Source organism: Macaca nemestrina, chromosome 19, assembly GCF_043159975.1.
Source record: "Macaca nemestrina isolate mMacNem1 chromosome 19, mMacNem.hap1, whole genome shotgun sequence".
Lineage (NCBI taxonomy): Eukaryota > Metazoa > Chordata > Mammalia > Primates > Cercopithecidae > Macaca > Macaca nemestrina.
In genome coordinates, this window is record NC_092143.1 from 71,007,844 (window position 1) to 71,025,518 (window position 17,675).

Genomic DNA, 17,675 nt, shown 5'->3' on the forward strand with positions numbered 1-17,675 from the left:
TTTTTCTATTCTTTTGTGTTTCAAATATAAGGTAGACATAGAAAATAGTTAAATTGCCGGGCGCGGTGGCTCAAGCCTGTAATCCCAGCACTTTGGGAGGCCGAGACGGGCGGATCACGAGGTCAGGAGTTCGAGACCATCCTGGCTAACACGGTGAAACCCTGTCTCTACTAAATAATACAAAAAACTAGCCGGGCGAGGTGGCGGGCGCCTGTAGTCCCAGCTACTCGGGAGGCTGAGGCAGGAGAATGGCGTAAAAACCCGGGAGGCGGAGCTTGCAGTGAGCTGAGATCTGGCCACTGCACTCCACCCTGGGCGACACAGCGGGACTCCGTCTCAAAAAAAAAAAAAGAAAAAAAAAGAAAATAGTTAAATTGAATGGATTTTCTTATTTCCAACCTAATCTAAAATAACCATTTCTAATGGAGTTGTCTTTATCCTCCAGATATTTCTAGTAAACATTAGTTATATATAAACAATAGTGATAATTATTATAGAATGCCTTGATCAAATAGTCAAGGAATTCCTGGTATGCACGTACTAGTTGAAGTAATGACGGTAGACCAAATGGATTCTGTGTTTTTACTGTTTATCAAATTGTGACATCACAAACTTAAGAGGCTTTAAAACTCTTTAGTTTGAGTAGAATTGTAATTGGACTTACCACTAGAGTTAAGTGCTCCCTTCAACCAAATTTGGACGATTTTATTGAAATTGTTACAAATTCAAATTGAAGTTGTTTTACCAAAAAGCTTAATCAGAATATTGTACTGAGAAAACAAATAAAATACTTGTCTCTTATTCTTTATATCTAGTTGATTCTGCCTGCATTCCTTATTTATTTATCTTCTATTCTTGTCTTCTGTGAGTAATAGGACACTTCTATACTTTTGCTTGCTCTTGTGTAAATCATGGCTCTGATTTGTTCCACTTGCTGCATAATGTTTTTCTTTCTTTTTTTTTTGCTGATTATTTTTATATGAATGTTAAATGATAAAGTCTTCTACATCATATCCCATTTAAGCTGCAATCCATTCCAGTCTTGCCTGGCTCTTAAGGGTATTGTTACTTCATACTTTTGTAATTGAGTACTAAATGTTAAATTGTATGGGAAAAGTGGCTTGAAATTTTTTTCTGCAATATTTGTATGGCCATTAAAGTTAATTTGTGTGATTGAAGCATGGAAGAGCAAATTATAGCACTTATTCATTTAGTTGCGTTCAGTTGCTTGTTGCTGCATGCTGTCAGACAACTTTTAATTGTTTTTCTTTTGTTACAATTTAAGACTGACTAATATATATATTCTTTTTCTCCTAGAGTCAAGAATTGAAGGTTGGCTTTCAGTACCAAATAGAGGAAATATCAAACGATATGGCTGGAAGAAACAGGTACCATATACCTATTTATTTTCTAACTGGTATTTTGTTCTGTATTTTACTTTGAAGCATAGAACTTATATTAGCTACTTTTTTACTTTTTGTTAGCATTGATTTTACATTAATACAATATAATCTAGATATTAGTGGCAAATATTATGCTTTTCACTTTAAACCAAGTTAATGTTGCTCTTGTAACTCTTCCCCCTTTTTTCTTATTTCAGTATGTTGTGGTAAGCAGCAAAAAAATTTTGTTCTATAATGATGAACAAGATAAGGAGCAATCCAATCCCTCTATGGTATTGGACATAGAGTAAGTTGCCTTTGATTGAATTTTAAAGGGGTTGAGAGCTAACTTCTGATAATTATTTTTAGACTTAAAATTTATTTTATATTTTGTGTTACTTCAACACTGTTACCTACTTTTCTGTTTTTTTTAAGCATAAATGTTGACATTATATTAAATCTTTAGCAAAATGTGAGAAGAAAAAATGTATATACTTATTATTTGGAAGACAAATTTTTTATTTCAAGTGTTTAGTAGTTTAAGTTCAGAGAGCATTTCAAAACGTATAGTCAGCTGTGTATCAGTGGGTTCCATATCCACAACTGTGGACAGAAAATATTTGAAAGAGGGCCAGGTGCAGTGGCTCACACCTGTAACCCCGGCACTTTGGGAGGCCAAGGCGGGTGGATCACCTGAGGTCAGGAGTTCAAGACCAGCCTGGCCGGTGAAACCCCGTCTCTACTAAAAATACAAAAATTATCTGGGCGCAGTGGCAGGCACCTGTAGTCCCAGCTAGCTACTCTGGAGGCTGAGGCAAGAGAATCACTTGAACCCGGGAGGCAGAGGTTGCAGTGAGCTGAGATTGCGCCACTGCACTCCAGCCTGGGCCACGAGAGCGAAACTCCACCTCAAAAAAAAAAAATTATATATATATATATATATATATATATATATATATATGAAAGAAAATTAAAAATAACAATATAATAATTAAAAATACAAATTTCTTAAAAAAAAATACAGTATAACAACTGTTTACATTGCACTTACACTGTATTATGTCTTATGAGTAATCCAGAGATGATTTTAAAGCATACAGGAGGATGTGCCTAGGTTATATGCAAATACTACACCATTTTATATGAGAGCCTTGAGCATACTTGGAGTTCCTGGAATCAATTCCCCATGGATATCAAAGAACAGCTGTGTAGGATTCTTTGGTCATTATTAAGGGGAAATATAAATATATCTGTTCTTTTGTAGTGATAGGTCAAAGAGGCCTATAATATAGTATTTTTTCCTTATATTCATTCTAAAATCATTTCTTATTGTTGCTTATATTATCATAGATTATGCAGTATGTATAAAGATGAGTAAATTCCATAATTAAGGAGCTTACCGACTAGTAGGAGAAAAGGCAAAACATGCAACAAAATATAAATTCAAAGTCAAGTATGGTAACTGCTTTTTAAAAGAAATACATATGCCGGGCGCGGTGGCTCACGCCTGTAATCCCAGCACTTTGGGAGGCCGAGGCAGGCGGATCACAAGGTCAGGAGATCGAGACCACGGTGAAACCCCGTCTCTACTAAAAATACAAAACATTAGCCAGGCGCGGTGGTGGGCGCCTGTAGTCCCAGCTACTCAGGAGGCTGAGGCAGGAGAATGGCGTGAACCCGGGAGGCGGAGCTTGCAGTGAGCTGAGATCGCGCCACTGCACTCCAGCCTGAGCGACAGAGCGAGACTCCGTCTCAAAAAAAAAAAAAAAGAAATATATATATATAAAATAAAGTATTGCCATCCCTTTGGAATTAAGTATTTGTGGAGCTGGTTATAGTTAGAATGTAAAAAGAATTAAGCAAGTACTAGAGAATACTCATATTTTCTTTTCTTTTTTTTTTTTTTAAAGAAAAAGCTTTAGTTGTCAAAATTTAAATTATCAGCTTAAGTGAAATAATAAACACTTATATGAAAGATATTATCTTTCAACTAAGTTAAATACTTTTTAGATTGATGAGAGATTTCTTTCCTCTCTTTATTAAGGTATAATTTCCCACAATAAAGTTCATAGATCTTAAGTGTTCTGTTCAGTAACTTTCTACAGTTGTAAACACTCATGCAATCACCACTCAATACGAGACGAAAAAAATTTGTATTTCTTTAGAAAACTCACTTGTGGCTGGGCACAGTGGCTTATGCCTCTAACCCCAGCACTTTGGGAGACCGAGGTGGGCGGTTGGCCTGAGTTCAATTCGAGACCAGCCTGGGTGACATAGCAAGACCCTGTCTCTGAAAAAAGAATATAGATATATATTTTTTAATTTATAAAGAAAGCTCACTTGGGCCGGGTGCAGTGGCTCATGCCTATAATCCCAGCACTTTGGGAGGCCGAGGTGGGAGGATCACGAGGTCAGGAGTTGATTCGAGACCAGTCTGGCCAACATGGTGAAACCCTGTCTCTACTAAAAATACAAAAGATTAGCTGGGCATGGTGGCAGATGCCTGTAATCCCAGCTACTTGGGAGGCTGAGGCAGGAGAATCGCTTGAACCCAGGAGGCAGAGGTTGCGGTGAGCCAAGATTGTGCCACTGCACTCCAGCCCGGGTGACAGAGCGAGACTCCATCTCACAAAAAAAAAAAAAAGAAAGAAAGAAGAAGAAAGCTCACTTGTGCCTCTTCCCATGATCTGATTTCTATTGCCAAGATTAGTTTTGCCTGTTCTAGGACTTCATATAAATGGAATTAAACAGTACACTTTTGTGCCTAGCATCTTTCACTCATCCTGCACCTGTGGTGTTGTATGTATTGATTGTTCTTTGTATTGCTGAATAGTATAGCATTGTATGAATTTGTTTATCCATTTTTGTGTTGATTGACATTTGGGTTGCTTCCAATTTGGGGCTATCGTGAGTAAGACTTAGGAGCATTCCTTTTTTTAAACTTATGTTTTCATTTCTCATGGGTAAATACCTAGGAGTGGAATCCTGGATTATAAAATAGATCTGTGTTAGCTTTTCTAGTGGATGCTAAATGCTATCTCATTGTTATTTTAATTTGCATTCTCCTCATAACTAATAATAGCAAGAATCTTTCATGTCATTGTTAGCCATTGTGTATCTTTTCTTAAGTTTTTTCAAGTCTTTTGCCCATTTTTAAATTCGGTTGCTTATGTTTTTAAGATTGGTTTTTAAGAGTTCTATATGTATTCTGAATAAAAATCCTATGTTAGAAATATGTAATGCAAATATTTCCCAATCTGTTGCTTGCCTGTTGATTTTCTTAATGGTGTCTTTTAATGAGGATCAGTGTACCAATTTTTAAAATGTTTTCTGCCTCTTGTGGTCTGTGTTTGGTAAGAGGTAGTTGTTTAGGTCAGGTTGGCTTTTTTTCCCCCACATAGGTATCTGGTTGTTCCAACAGTATTTGTTTTTATATATTGACCTTGAATCATTTAATCTTGCTTTGCACTTAACAGTTTTATAGGGTTGTGGGGTTTTGGGGTCAATTCCACAGGGCTTTTCTACACATAGTCATTCCTCTGTATCTGTGGGTTCTGCATCTGTATATTCATCCAACTATGGATTAAAAATGTAGTTAGGCCTACTATGGTTGTGTCTGTACTTAATATGTACAGATTTGTTTTCTTGTCATTATTCTCTAAACAATATAGTATAACAATTTCCATAGCACTTACATCGTATTAGGTATTATATCTAGAGACAAGTTTAAATATACAGGAGGGTGTACTTAGGTTATATACAAATACTACACCATTTTTTTATCTTTTCTTTTTTTTCCTGTCTCGTCCCTCCCTCCTTCCCTCACCTTCTCTGTCTTTCTCTTTCTCTCTTCAAAATCCCCAGAGGATTTTGGTATCCTCCAGGGTCCTGGGACCAATCTGCCACGGATACCACGAGACAACTGCATACAATCATGTCATCACCAAATAATGAGTTTCACTTCTTTCTTTCCAATCTGTATGCCTTTCTCACATGTATAGATTCATATGGCCACCACCACACTCAAAATACAGAACAATTCCATCACAAGCATCCCTGTGCTACTCCTTTTGTAGCCAAAAGGCAGCTTCCTTCCTCCACCTCTCCCTAATCCATAGCAACACTAATCTATTCTCCATCTCCATAATTTTGTCTCTTCAAGGGTGTTATATGAATGGAATCAAATAATGTGTAATCTTTTATGATCAGCTTTTTTCCCATTCAGTATAATTCCCTTAAGATCAATCCACGTATGATTTGTTTTTTTCTTACAGAGTAGTATTCCATAGTGTAGATGTATCTCAGTTTGCGTACCCATTTATTTGGGTTGTTTCTAGGTTTTGGTTATTATGAATAAAGCTCCTGTGAACATCTATGTGGAGGTTTTTTTAAATAGATATAAAATTTTTAATAAATTTTTGTTTCTTGGAATTAAAGGCCTAACAGTGCAATTTGCTGGGTTATATGGTAAGCATATGTTTAGTTTTCTAAGAAATCGCCATATTCTTTTCCAGAGTGGCTCTGTAATTTTACGTTCCATCAGCAGTATATGAGTGATTTACTTTCTCCGCATTCTCACCAGCATTTGGTGTTATTACTATTTTTATATTTTTTTAACTCTGATAGATGTGTAGTGACACTAATTGTGGTTTTAGTTTGCATTTGTCTAATAACTGATGATGTTGAATATCTTTTTATGTGCTTATTTACCACCTGTATGTCCTCTTTAATGAAATGTCTTTTACAATAAATGAGTTTTTGTAAATGGCCTATATTTATTTTCATTTTAGTAAACTGTTTCACGTTAGACCTGTAACCCAAGGAGATGTGTATAGAGCTGAAACTGAAGAAATTCCTAAAATATTCCAGGTAAAAATCTGAAGTTATAATTTTAAAGGATCTAAGTCCTAAGTGTTTTTGTGAAGTAAATGTAAAATTTACCAATGCTTAAGATTTTTAAAATCTTTTCCTTTCACCATTCCTGAATGTAGATACTATATGCAAATGAAGGTGAATGTAGAAAAGATGTAGAGATGGAACCAGTACAACAAGCTGAAAAAACTAATTTCCAGAATCACAAAGGCCATGAGTTTATTCCTACACTCTACCACTTTCCTGCCAATTGTGATGCCTGTGCCAAACCTCTCTGGCATGTTTTTAAGCCACCCCCTGCCCTAGAGTGTCGAAGATGCCATGTTAAGTGCCACAGAGATCACTTAGATAAGAAAGAGGACTTAATTTGTCCATGTAAAGGTAAGGTATGGCAATTATTGTTACAACTTATAATAAATTTAGTTTTAAGTCTCAATGAAATAACTTATGTGTATTAATTTCTATACCAAGTTGAAAAGAGATTATAAAAAGTAATATTTTGACACTAGTGGAGCAATGTGCAGCTATTTACAGATTTAGCTTTTAAGAATGTTTTTATTTATTTTTGTTGATTGATTGAGATAGAGTCTCACTCTGTCTCGCCCAGGCTGGAGTGCAATGGTGTGATCTTAGCTCACTGCAGCCTCTGCCTCCCAGGTTCAAGGGATTCTCCTATCTCAGCCTCCTGAGTAGCTGGGACTATAGGCATATGCCACCACACCTAGCTAATTTTGCATTTTTAGTAGCGATGGAGTTTCAGCATTTTGCCCAGGCTGGTCTCGAACTCCTGACCTCAGGTGATCCACCTGCTTTGGCCTCCCCAAATTGCTGGGATTACAGGTGTGAGCCATTGCACACCCGGCCAACAGTGTTTTTAAAGAGAATCACCCCCTTGTAAACAAACAAAAAAACCAAACATGCCACTAAGAAATTACTCCAAGTTGGAGAGGAGAGCAACAGGTGAGTTCTACTCTATTCCGCCCTTTAGTTTTTCCTCTTCTTTTTGTCTGGCATTCACTGCCTGGATCAGCATGCATGCTGTATCATAGACAGAATATTTTCTAGTTTAGCAGAGGTAGCTTGAGGGAAAGAATACAGACCATAGCTATTTTCAGATAAGAAACGTATGTTCTTTAAATACATTTATTTGTTTTACTTTTTTTTTATATTTCTGATTTTACTTTATTAGTTTGACTAATTTATTTTTAAATTTTATCCTTATTTAAGGAGAATGAGATATTGTTCATGCTTAATTAAGCATATTAAAACTTTTAAAATCTTAAGAACTTGAAAAACTATGCATTTGATAGGTTGGATTTAAAAAAAGATATGACTTTAATTATGCTTTTTTTTCCTCCTTAACATAGTAAGTTATGACGTAACATCAGCAAGAGATATGCTGCTGTTAGCATGTTCTCAGGATGAACAAAAAAAATGGGTAACTCATTTAGTAAAGAAAATCCCTAAGAATCCACCATCTGGTTTTGTTCGTGCCTCCCCTCGAACACTTTCTACAAGATCCACTGCAAATCAGTCTTTCCGGAAAGTGGTCAAAAATACATCTGGAAAAACTAGGTAAGGATTTGAAATGCTAACCTTTTTAACAATGTGAAAATGATTGGATAACATCTATTAAAATCAGAAATCTAATTCTTTTCACCACAGAGGGCATCATTTTTAGGTCTTTGTATATGACTTGCAGTGACTTTATAAATTAGTTTGACTTATTCTTGTTAGAATTTAAAAATAATAATACATGCAATATTATATTTATTTAGTTCTGTGTCTAATTTTATTGTCATAAGTTGCTGTACATGGCATAGTTTTAGCCCTTAATGCTTTAACCAACTTGTTAATTTTTTTAATGCAGAAATTCATATAAAACTTTTAATCATCTTTTCTGTTTTTTAACTGTGTTGGCATAGTTTTTCTACAAAAACCAAGATTGTTTTTCCCTTTTTTGTTAACTTCCCATACTATCACAACATACAAAATTATTTGGTATTATCAGTGACTATTTTTTTTAATTATTATACTTTAAGTTCTGGGATATATGTGCAGAACCTGCAGGTTTGTTACATAGGTATACATGTGCCATGGTGGTTTGTTGCACCCATCAACCCATCATCTACATTAGGTATTTCTCCTAATGCTATCCCTCCCCTAATCCCCCGACCCCCCGACAGGCCCTGGTGTGTGATGTTCCCCTCCCTGTCTCCATGTTTTCTCATTGTTCAACTCCCACTTATGAGTGAGAACCTGTGGTGTTTGGTTTTCTGTTCCTGTGTTAGTTTGCTGAGAATGATGGTTTCCAGCTTCATCCATGTTCCTGCAAAGGACATGAACCTATCCCCTCACCACCCCCCCCCCCTTTTTTTTTTTTGGAGGCAGAGTCTTGCTTTGTTGCCCAGGCTGGAGTGCAGTGGCGTGATCTTGGCTTACCACAACCTCAGCCTCCTGAGTAGCTGGGACTACAGGTGCATGCCGCCATGACTGGCTAATTTTTGTATTTTTAGTAGAGATGGGGTTTCATTATGTTGGCCAGGCTTGTCTCGAACTCCTGATCTCATGATCCACCTGCCTCTGCCTCCCAATGTGCTGGGATTATAGGTGTGAGCCACCATGCCCAGCCGAACTTATCCTTTTTTATGGCTGCATATCAGTAACTATGTTATTACAAACAAACTTCCCAGTTAAGTCCTACTTCTTTTGTTGTTTAACTTTTTTTTGTTTTTTAAGACAGAGTCTCACTCTGTCACCCAGGCTGGAGTGCAGTGGCGGCACTGTCTCAGCTCACTGCAACCTCCACCTCCCAGGTTCAAGCAATTCTCCGACCTCAGCCTCCCAAGTAGCGGGGATTACAGATGGATGCCACCATGCCTGGCTAATTTTTGTCATTTTAGTAGAGAGAGGGTTTCATCATGTTGGCCAGGCTGGTCTCAAACTCCTGACCTCAAGTGATCTGCCTGCCCCAGCCTTCCAAAGTGCTGGGATTACAGGCATGAGCCATCACGCCTGGCTGTTTAAATATTTTTGATGGACTTTTTTCCAAAAATATCTTTTATGCCATGATAAACAATTATAAGGCATAACCATTCATTCATTCATTCATTCATTCATTCATTCATTCATTCATTTTGAGACAGAGTCTCGCTCTGTTGCCCAGGCCAGAGTGCAGTGGCACAATCTCAGCTCACTGTAACCTCTGCCTCCCGGGTTCAAGCTGTTCTCCCACCTCAGCCTCTTGAGTAGCTGGGATTACAGGTACACACCAGCACACCCTGCTAATTTTTGTATTTTCAGTAGAGATGGGGTTTCACCATGTTGGCCAGGCTGGTCTTGAACTCATGACCTCAGGTGATGCACCCTCCTGGGCCTCCCAAAGTGCTGGGATTACAGGCATGAGCCACCACACCCAGCAATTAACTCTTTCTTGGAGAGAAATTATGAAATCTCATCTCATTAAGTTCTCATTTTACTCATTAGTAAATAAGGCTCAGAGAAATTAAGCAGTTTGCTCAATCACAGAGCCAATGGATTGGAGGCCATTTCTGTCCAATTCTAAAGCCTATGTTGTCCAATTCCAAAGCCTCTATTCTACCACATACCAGCTTCCCTAGAGTGTACTCCCTAGATAAATAGGGCCATTTGAATCTAGAAGCTGAGACCTAACACTGATTGGCCTCGCTGCCAGTGTCACCCACATCTTCCAAGCAGGCTTAAAGCCATCTTGAATTCATCTCTTTTGTTCATTCCCTGTTGTCAGTAACCAGGCCTAATTCTTTGAAATGACTTATATCCTTTCCTTCTCAGCCACCACACTATGCCAGGTATTACCACATCACTGCTAACTTAATTCTGTAGAATGCTATGTCAGCCTTCTCCTGAACATAGGGTGTAAACTGGATCTAAAGTGATTTGAAATGGGATTATAGCTGAGTAAGAAAATGTGCAGAAACAAAGAGGAGAGAATACTAAGTATATTTTTCCTATTCCTTGTTTCTCAAATTTTGTGTAATTGTTAATTGTATGTAAAGATAATGTATATTTACCTTTCCTCCTAATGTTTGTTTCTTGTATTCTTAAACAGAGTGCATTTCTTAAATTAGTTTTTTTCCCCCTCCTCAACAGTTAACCATGTGACCGAGTGCCTTGTGGAGTCGTGTGGGATGCTACCTGATAAACCAGGCTTCTTTAACCATGCAGAGCAGACAGGCTGTTTCTTTGACACAAATATCACAGGCTTCAGGGTTAAGATTGCTGTTATTCTGTCCTTGCTTTGGCACAACACACTGAGGGGTTTTTTTTTATTGCGGGTTTGCCTACAGGTAGATTAGATTAATTATTACTATGTAATGCAAGTACCATTGGGGGAAAGCTTAGGTAGATATATTTTTTTTAAAAGGTGCTGCCTTTTTGGATTTATAAGAAAATGCCTGTCAGTCGTGATAGAACAGAGTTTTCCTCATATGAGTAAGAGGAAGGGACTTTCACTTTCATGTGGAACGGCCATCACTATCAAGATCAGCTCATGGAAGGAGTAAAGAAAATATCTCAAAATGAGACAAACTGAAGTTTTTTGTTTGTTTGTTTTTTTAAATGACTTAAGTTTTTGTGCTCTTGCAAGACTATACAAAACTATTTTAAGAAAGCAGTGATATCACTTGAACTTCAGTGCCCTCACTGTAGAATTTAAAAGCCTTACTGTTGATTGCCCATGGTGGACTTGATGGAGAAATTAAATATCTTTCATTATGCTTTAGAAAATACTGTATATGTTTCAGCAAGTTTGGGGAATGGGAGAGGACAAAAAAATTACATTTAATCTATGCATTTTTGCCAAGCCATATTGAGTTATTTTACTACTAGAGACATTAGGAAACTAACTGTACAAAAGAACCAAGTTTAAAAGCATTTTGTGGGGTACATCATTTCTATAATTGTGTAATGTATTTCTTTGTGGTTTTAAATGATAAAGACATTAAGTTAACAAACATATAAGAAATGTATGCACTGTTTGAAATGTAAATTATTCTTAGAACACTTTCAATGGGGGTTGCATTGTCCTTTTAGTGCCTTAATTTGAGATAATTATTTTACTGCCATGAGTAAGTATAGAAATGTCAAAAAATGTATTTTCAAAAAATTATGTGTGTCAGTGAGTTTTTCATTGATAATTGGTTTAATTTAAAATATTTAGAAGTTTGTTGGACTTTCATAAATTGAGTACAATCTTTGCATCAAACTACCTGCTACAATAATGACTTTATAAAACTCTGCAAAAAACGTAGAAGGTTGCACCAATATAAAAAGGAAATATGGCAATACATCCATGATGTTTTCCAGTTAACATAGGAATTACCAGAAAAATACTGTTAAACTCTTGTCCAGTAACAAGAGTTGATGCATATGGACAGTATGATTTATTGTTTATTTTTTTAACCAAATACCTCCTCAGTAATTTATAATGGCTTTGCAGTAATGTGTATCAGATAAGAAGCACTGGAAAACTGATCGTCTCTAGGATGATATGCATGTTTCAAGTGGTATTGAAAGCCGCACTGATGGATATGTAATAATAAACATATCTGTTATTAATATACTAATGACTCTGTGCTCATTTAATGAGAAATAAAAGTAATTTATGGATGGATATCTTTAATTTTGACTGCAATGTGTTTTCTCATGGCTGAAATGAATGGAAAACATACTTCAAATTAGTCTCTGATTGTATATAAATGTTTGTTAAGTTCCACGGTTAGATTAAAGTATATTTTTAAAAGATAAAACGTGGTCTTGGGCTCTAAAACAAGAGTGGGTATAGTTCACATGAAAAGCTGACTAATGTGTGTTGGAAAACAATTCTCCGTGGGTCTCTTGCATTTCTGCACATCAGGGAAGCAGAGGCTCTGACAATCTTTCTTTTGACTATCTTTTCTAAGGATATTTATGTAGTGAACAGCCTTGGAAGATAGAGTGTCTCCCTTGAGAGGATGTCGGGTTCTTTTACTGTCCAGTATAATAAAGATAACGTCTCCCACCTATAATGCAAACCCACTGTGTGCTCAGCACCCACCTGGGCCACTATGCATTGCCCACATGAGACTTGGAGGGCAAAGGGAACTAATGGAACATGAAACTCATGCTGCTTTTGCTGTGCTGTGAATGAAGGCATCTGACTCTGACCCAGGGGTCTCATCTCTGTTGTCAGGATCCATGAAACTGTGACCAGCAGCATGCAATTAGGATAAAATCTCAGCACAGTTCCTGACAGTGTCCTTATTACCTTCTCAGACTCATCACCATTACCTAATAGATTAAGGTCCAGTTGCAGAAACAGTTAATTCTAATTAGTTTAAGCAAGAGAAGACTTTTTAAATGACATGCTAATCTGAACTTAGAGTTGTTGAGAACTGAGAGAGCTTTGAGGAATCACTCCCAATGCGACACTGCAGAACTGGGTCAACCAGGAGAGCTGCTTCCTCTTCTAAGTTCAGGAAACCACTCACTCCCAAGTATACCAATATTGAGAGGGTCCAGATAGTGCCGTAATCAGGAAGCCACACTACCACTGCTGGTTCTCTGCAACACTTGTCAGGCCTGCTACGATCTACCCCCAGTTAGTTGCTTTGTACCATTCCTCTTGCCACTTAAGAACCTCAGAAAAGGCACTTCCATGACCCTGCTTGCTGGCATTAGCACAGCCTGCATCTCACACCTGCCTTCTCTAGGTGCATCAACTTGGCCAAAACTAAATCATCCAGACCCCTAGCTGCAAGAAAGTCAGAAATACAGCTTCTAGCTTTCTCTCTAATTTGTTGCAGGAGGACACACTAGGAGTGTGGAATGAAAGTTCAGCGTTGAGTTAGCCCCTGCACCCGCACCTGTAAGCTTCTCTGAGACCAGGGACTCCATCCAGCTTTGGGCTACAAAGAAAACATAGCCACTGTCATTATTCACAGGTTCACTCTGATCACCTGTCATTTGGGGTTTCGGCTTAAATTAACCTGTTCACCCTTCATTTAAATTAAAAAAAAAAAAAAAAAAAGAACTCAAACTCATAGTTACTTGAGTTTATAATTCATAGTTACTTTCACAGTTCTACAATCAATCTGGAATTCATTTGTGAGGTAGAGATCAAGAAGTATTTTTTCGGCTTTCTCCCATATGGATATTCAGTTGGTACTGCAGTATTCATTTAAAAGACTTCTTTCCTGCATTGTAATTCAGGTGAACAATCCATTGGTGTATTTCTCTAGCTTTGCCAATATCACAGTTTTAATTACTGTAGCTTTATAATAAGATTTTATATCTATAGTGGAAGTCCAACTTTGTAATCCCTCCAAATTGGCTTGGCTATTCTTGACCCTTTGCATTTCCATATAATTTTTTTTTTTTTTTTAAGACTAAATTTCACTCTTGTTGCCCAGGCTGGAGTATAGTGGCGCAATCTCGGCTCACTGCAACCTCCGCCTCCCAGGTTCAAGCAATTCTTCTGCCTCAACCTCCTGAGGAGTTGGGACTACAGGTGCCCATCACCATGCCCGGCTAATTGTTGTATTTTTAGTAGAGACAGGGTTTCACCATGTTGGCCAGCCTGGTCTTGAACTTCTGACATCAGGTGATCCACCCGCCTTGGCCTCCCAAAGTGCTGGGATTACAGGCATGAGCCACTGCGCCTGGCTGCATTCCCATATAAATTTAAAAACAATCTACTGAAAGATGTTAAGACCTCCACCAAGAAAACTATAAGACATTTAGAGAAGTTTAAAAAGACCTAAATAAATGGAATTTTTTTTTAAATAAACAAATGATTTTTAAACTTGATCATTAGGTTAATAAATAGTCGTATTCTGACAATCTGATGAGATTATATTGCCCAGGGTGGTCTCTAACTCCTAGCCTCAAGCAGTTTTACTCTCTCATTACAGGTGTAGGCCACCGTGCCTGGCCTGACACTTGGAAATCTTAATCATAACTGTTCTTTGCTTTTATAATGTTTACTGTTCAAATCAATTTCTGGTTGGATAGTATGTATATATAAAGCCATGCTCAATGCCCTAGATATATTTACTGCCAAATCTTTATGCTTTTAGTGTTTTTTTCTGGACAAGATCTATGCTTATTGCAATAAATTAAATGCAAAGAATATTCTAGTAGAAAGTCAGTCTGCACTTCCTAAACCCCACCCCACCCTACCCCACCAATTCCTTCATAATTGTTATTAACAGTTAGCTGTGTTTTCTAATGGATTATCTCCAAAGTATATGTAACTCAGATTTTTGTGAGGTAGGAAAAAACATTAATTCCACTTTACATATTGCAAGTCTAACACACAAAGAGATTAAATGTCTCCTTTCTTTTGCCAAATGTTAATGAATTGTCTTATGAGAATTAAGATATGATACTTTCTCCCAAGCTATCCTGTTTCCCATGAAGTATTTGAGATGTTGGAGATTCAAGGGAAAAAATATAAATGCTTAGAAATAAATTGTATAATTCAAAGATTGTGAATAAAGTGACAGTTATATGTTAATCCTATAAATTGGTTTATTGTACCATGTAGGATGGTTTGGCTATTAAATTTAGTTAAGTAGTTCATTTGCCTGGATAACTGTGAGTGTAGAATCTAACATTCACTTAGACTAGTTGTTTAAGAAAGTCTACAACCAACCAGGCGCAGTGGCTCACACCTATAATCCCAGCACTTTGGGAGGCCAAGGCGGGCAGATCACGAGGTCAGGAAATCGAGACCACCCTGGCTAATACAGTAAAACCCCATTTTTACTAAAAATACAAAAAATTAGCCAGGTGTGGTGGCGGGTGCCTGTAGTCCCAGCTCCTCAGGAAGCTGAGGGGGGAGAATGGCGTGAACCCAAGAGGCGGAGCTTGCAGTGAGCCGAGATCACCCCACTGCACTCCAGCCTGGGCAACAGAGCAAGACTCCATCTGGAGAAAAAAAAAAAAGTCTACAACCAAATAACGTGGCAGAAATGTAATATGGACCCAGCTGGGTAAAAGGAAATATTTTGGATCTTCCTTCTACTTAGGCTGAATGGATGCTTCTGGTTTGGTTTAGTTTGTTTTGAGATGAAATCTTGCTCTGTTGCCTTGCCGGGCTGGAGTGCAGTGGTGCGATCTCGGCTTATTGCAACCTCCACCTCCCGGGTTCAAGCGGTTCTCCTGCCTCAGCCTCCCGAGTAGCTGGGATTACAGGCGCCTGCCACCATGCCCAGCTAATTTTTGTATTTTTAGTAGAGACGGGGTTTCACCATGTTGGCCCAGGCTGGTCTTGAACTCCTGACCTCGTCATCCACCCACCTCGGCCTCCCAAAGTACTGAGATTACAGGCATGAGCCACTGTGCCCAGCCTGAATGGATGTTTCTTAGATTTACTCACTTCTGGCCAAGGTGTCATTCGTGGTGGTTGATGTAAGTTCTGTGCTATGTGCAACACATTTGCTAACTCCTGAGGCCTAATTCTTATTCAAAATATGTCAGTTGATCACAAGAGGGGCCATCTTAGAGTAGGCATAAAGGAGGTCAAAACTAGAAAAGAAAAAAAAATGTTTCCACTATATTATTAACCTCAAGATCTTGAAATTAAGATGTTTCAAGGTTAAAACTTAACTTTCACCTTTACAAAAAGTATCCTATTCTCAACTCTACAAGGTATTACCAACTATAGGTATTAACATCCCTACTTTATGATGGGACAATTTTAAATGTGTAGGCCAGGCACAGTGGCTCACGCCTGTTATCTCAGCACTTTGGGAGGCCAAGGCCAGTGGTCACTTAGGTAGTTCAAGAGCAGCCATGGGCAACATGGTAAAACTCTGTTTCTACCAAAATACAAAAAAGTAGCCAGGCATGGTGGCATGCACCTGTGGTCTCAGCTACTTGGGAGGCTGAGGCGGGAGGATTGCTGGAGCCCAGGAAGTTGAGGCTGCAGTGAGCCATGATGGTGCCACTGCAATCCAGCCTGGGTGACAGAGAGACTGTCTCAATAAATAAAATACATAATATTCTGTTCTAGGGCACACAGCTGTAAACCTCAATTTTCTAGATGGAATGTGAAGGTAAACTAACTTACAGCTGAAATAAAAAACAGTCATGAATTTCCATCCTGACTTACTTTACTGGGCATTAGTATATTTCACATATTGTAATATATTATTTAGGGGGGGAAACTTTGCTTTCACTGTCATGGTAGGGAAAAAATGTCTTGGTTTTTTAAACTTTATAGTATGAACTCATTGTGCATTTATAGTAGGCAGAAATATAGATATAAATGAACATTTTATCAATACAAAATAACACAAATACAATAATAGGTGTCATTTTTTACTGGACTGAAAGCCTCTAGCTGACTACACTTCATAAAGGAAACATTAAATGAATTATGAGCTTTATGAACACTATTATTTTTCCTTTATGATAATGTCACTTAACAGAAACTTTATTCACTAAAATTCATCTGTAGGCATTGTTCAGTTGGATATATATAATATGTTGTAGTCATTTCATAATATTCAGAAACTAATATTTGCTACTATAGAAATTTTTATTTTTCCTTTTTACACCATATATACATAACATCCTATGTCAACTACAGCTCACTTCTATGGTTCTGACTATTCAACAAGAATTCCTAGGTCCTGTATACCATATTGTTATTCTAATTATCCATATAATTATACTTCATTAAACACTGCTATTTGTGTATGGGCTCATTTGTTTTACTAAGTTCATTCAATACTGATATTTTTTAATTCTGCAAAAAATATAAAATGCATTTTTATACCTACTACCCAGAATGAGCAAATATTGTCTTTATATTTCCTTTAAATTGCTTTTTTTAAAGAAATAAAAATTACAGATTTAACCAAAGACTTCTGTGTACTTCCTTTCCCAGTTCTATTCTCTTTCCTTCCCCCTTAAAAGCTATAAATAACTGCTGTTAATTTGATGTGTATTATTCTCATTTGTATTCTATCCCTTTGCTAAAACCCTTGTATCTATATAAAGCTGTTTTATATGGCTTCTACATTTATATAAATGGCATTACACTTTTCACATGTAATACTCTGTTACTTGACTTTTTTTTGTTTTTGTTTGGTTTGTTTTTGTTTAAGATAAGGTCTTGCTCTGTCGCCCAGGCTGTAGTGCAATGGTGTGATCACAGCTCACTGCAGCCTCGACCTCGTGGGCTCAAGCAATCCTCCCCCCAACCTAAGCCTCCCAAGTAGCTAGGACTACAGGCGTGTACCACCATGCCCGGCTGATTTTCTTATTTTTTGTAGAGATGGGGTTCCACTGTTGTCCAGGCTGGTCTTGAACTCCTAGGCTCAGGCCTCCCACCTTGGCCTCCCAAAGTGCTGGGATTACATATGTAAGCCACCAAGCCCTGCCTCTATAACT

At 37.6% G+C, this 17,675-nt stretch overlaps 1 protein-coding gene across 2 annotated transcripts in view; it reads left to right on the forward strand.

The window, feature by feature from the left end:
- The window catches only part of LOC105464762 (Rho associated coiled-coil containing protein kinase 1), a 156,848-nt gene extending 143,543 nt beyond the window's left edge, over positions 1 to 13,305 (forward strand). For both annotated transcript variants that reach the window (XM_011712802.2, XM_011712804.3), the window contains exons 28-33: positions 1,318 to 1,388; positions 1,601 to 1,689; positions 6,173 to 6,251; positions 6,374 to 6,635; positions 7,622 to 7,829; positions 10,386 to 13,305. In XM_011712802.2, coding sequence (XP_011711104.1) covers positions 1,318 to 1,388; positions 1,601 to 1,689; positions 6,173 to 6,251; positions 6,374 to 6,635; positions 7,622 to 7,829; positions 10,386 to 10,389 — 713 coding nt within the window. In that variant the 3' untranslated portion in view covers positions 10,390 to 13,305. The remainder of the gene's footprint in view (positions 1 to 1,317; positions 1,389 to 1,600; positions 1,690 to 6,172; positions 6,252 to 6,373; positions 6,636 to 7,621; positions 7,830 to 10,385) is intronic.
- The last annotated feature ends 4,370 nt before the right edge of the window (positions 13,306 to 17,675 follow it).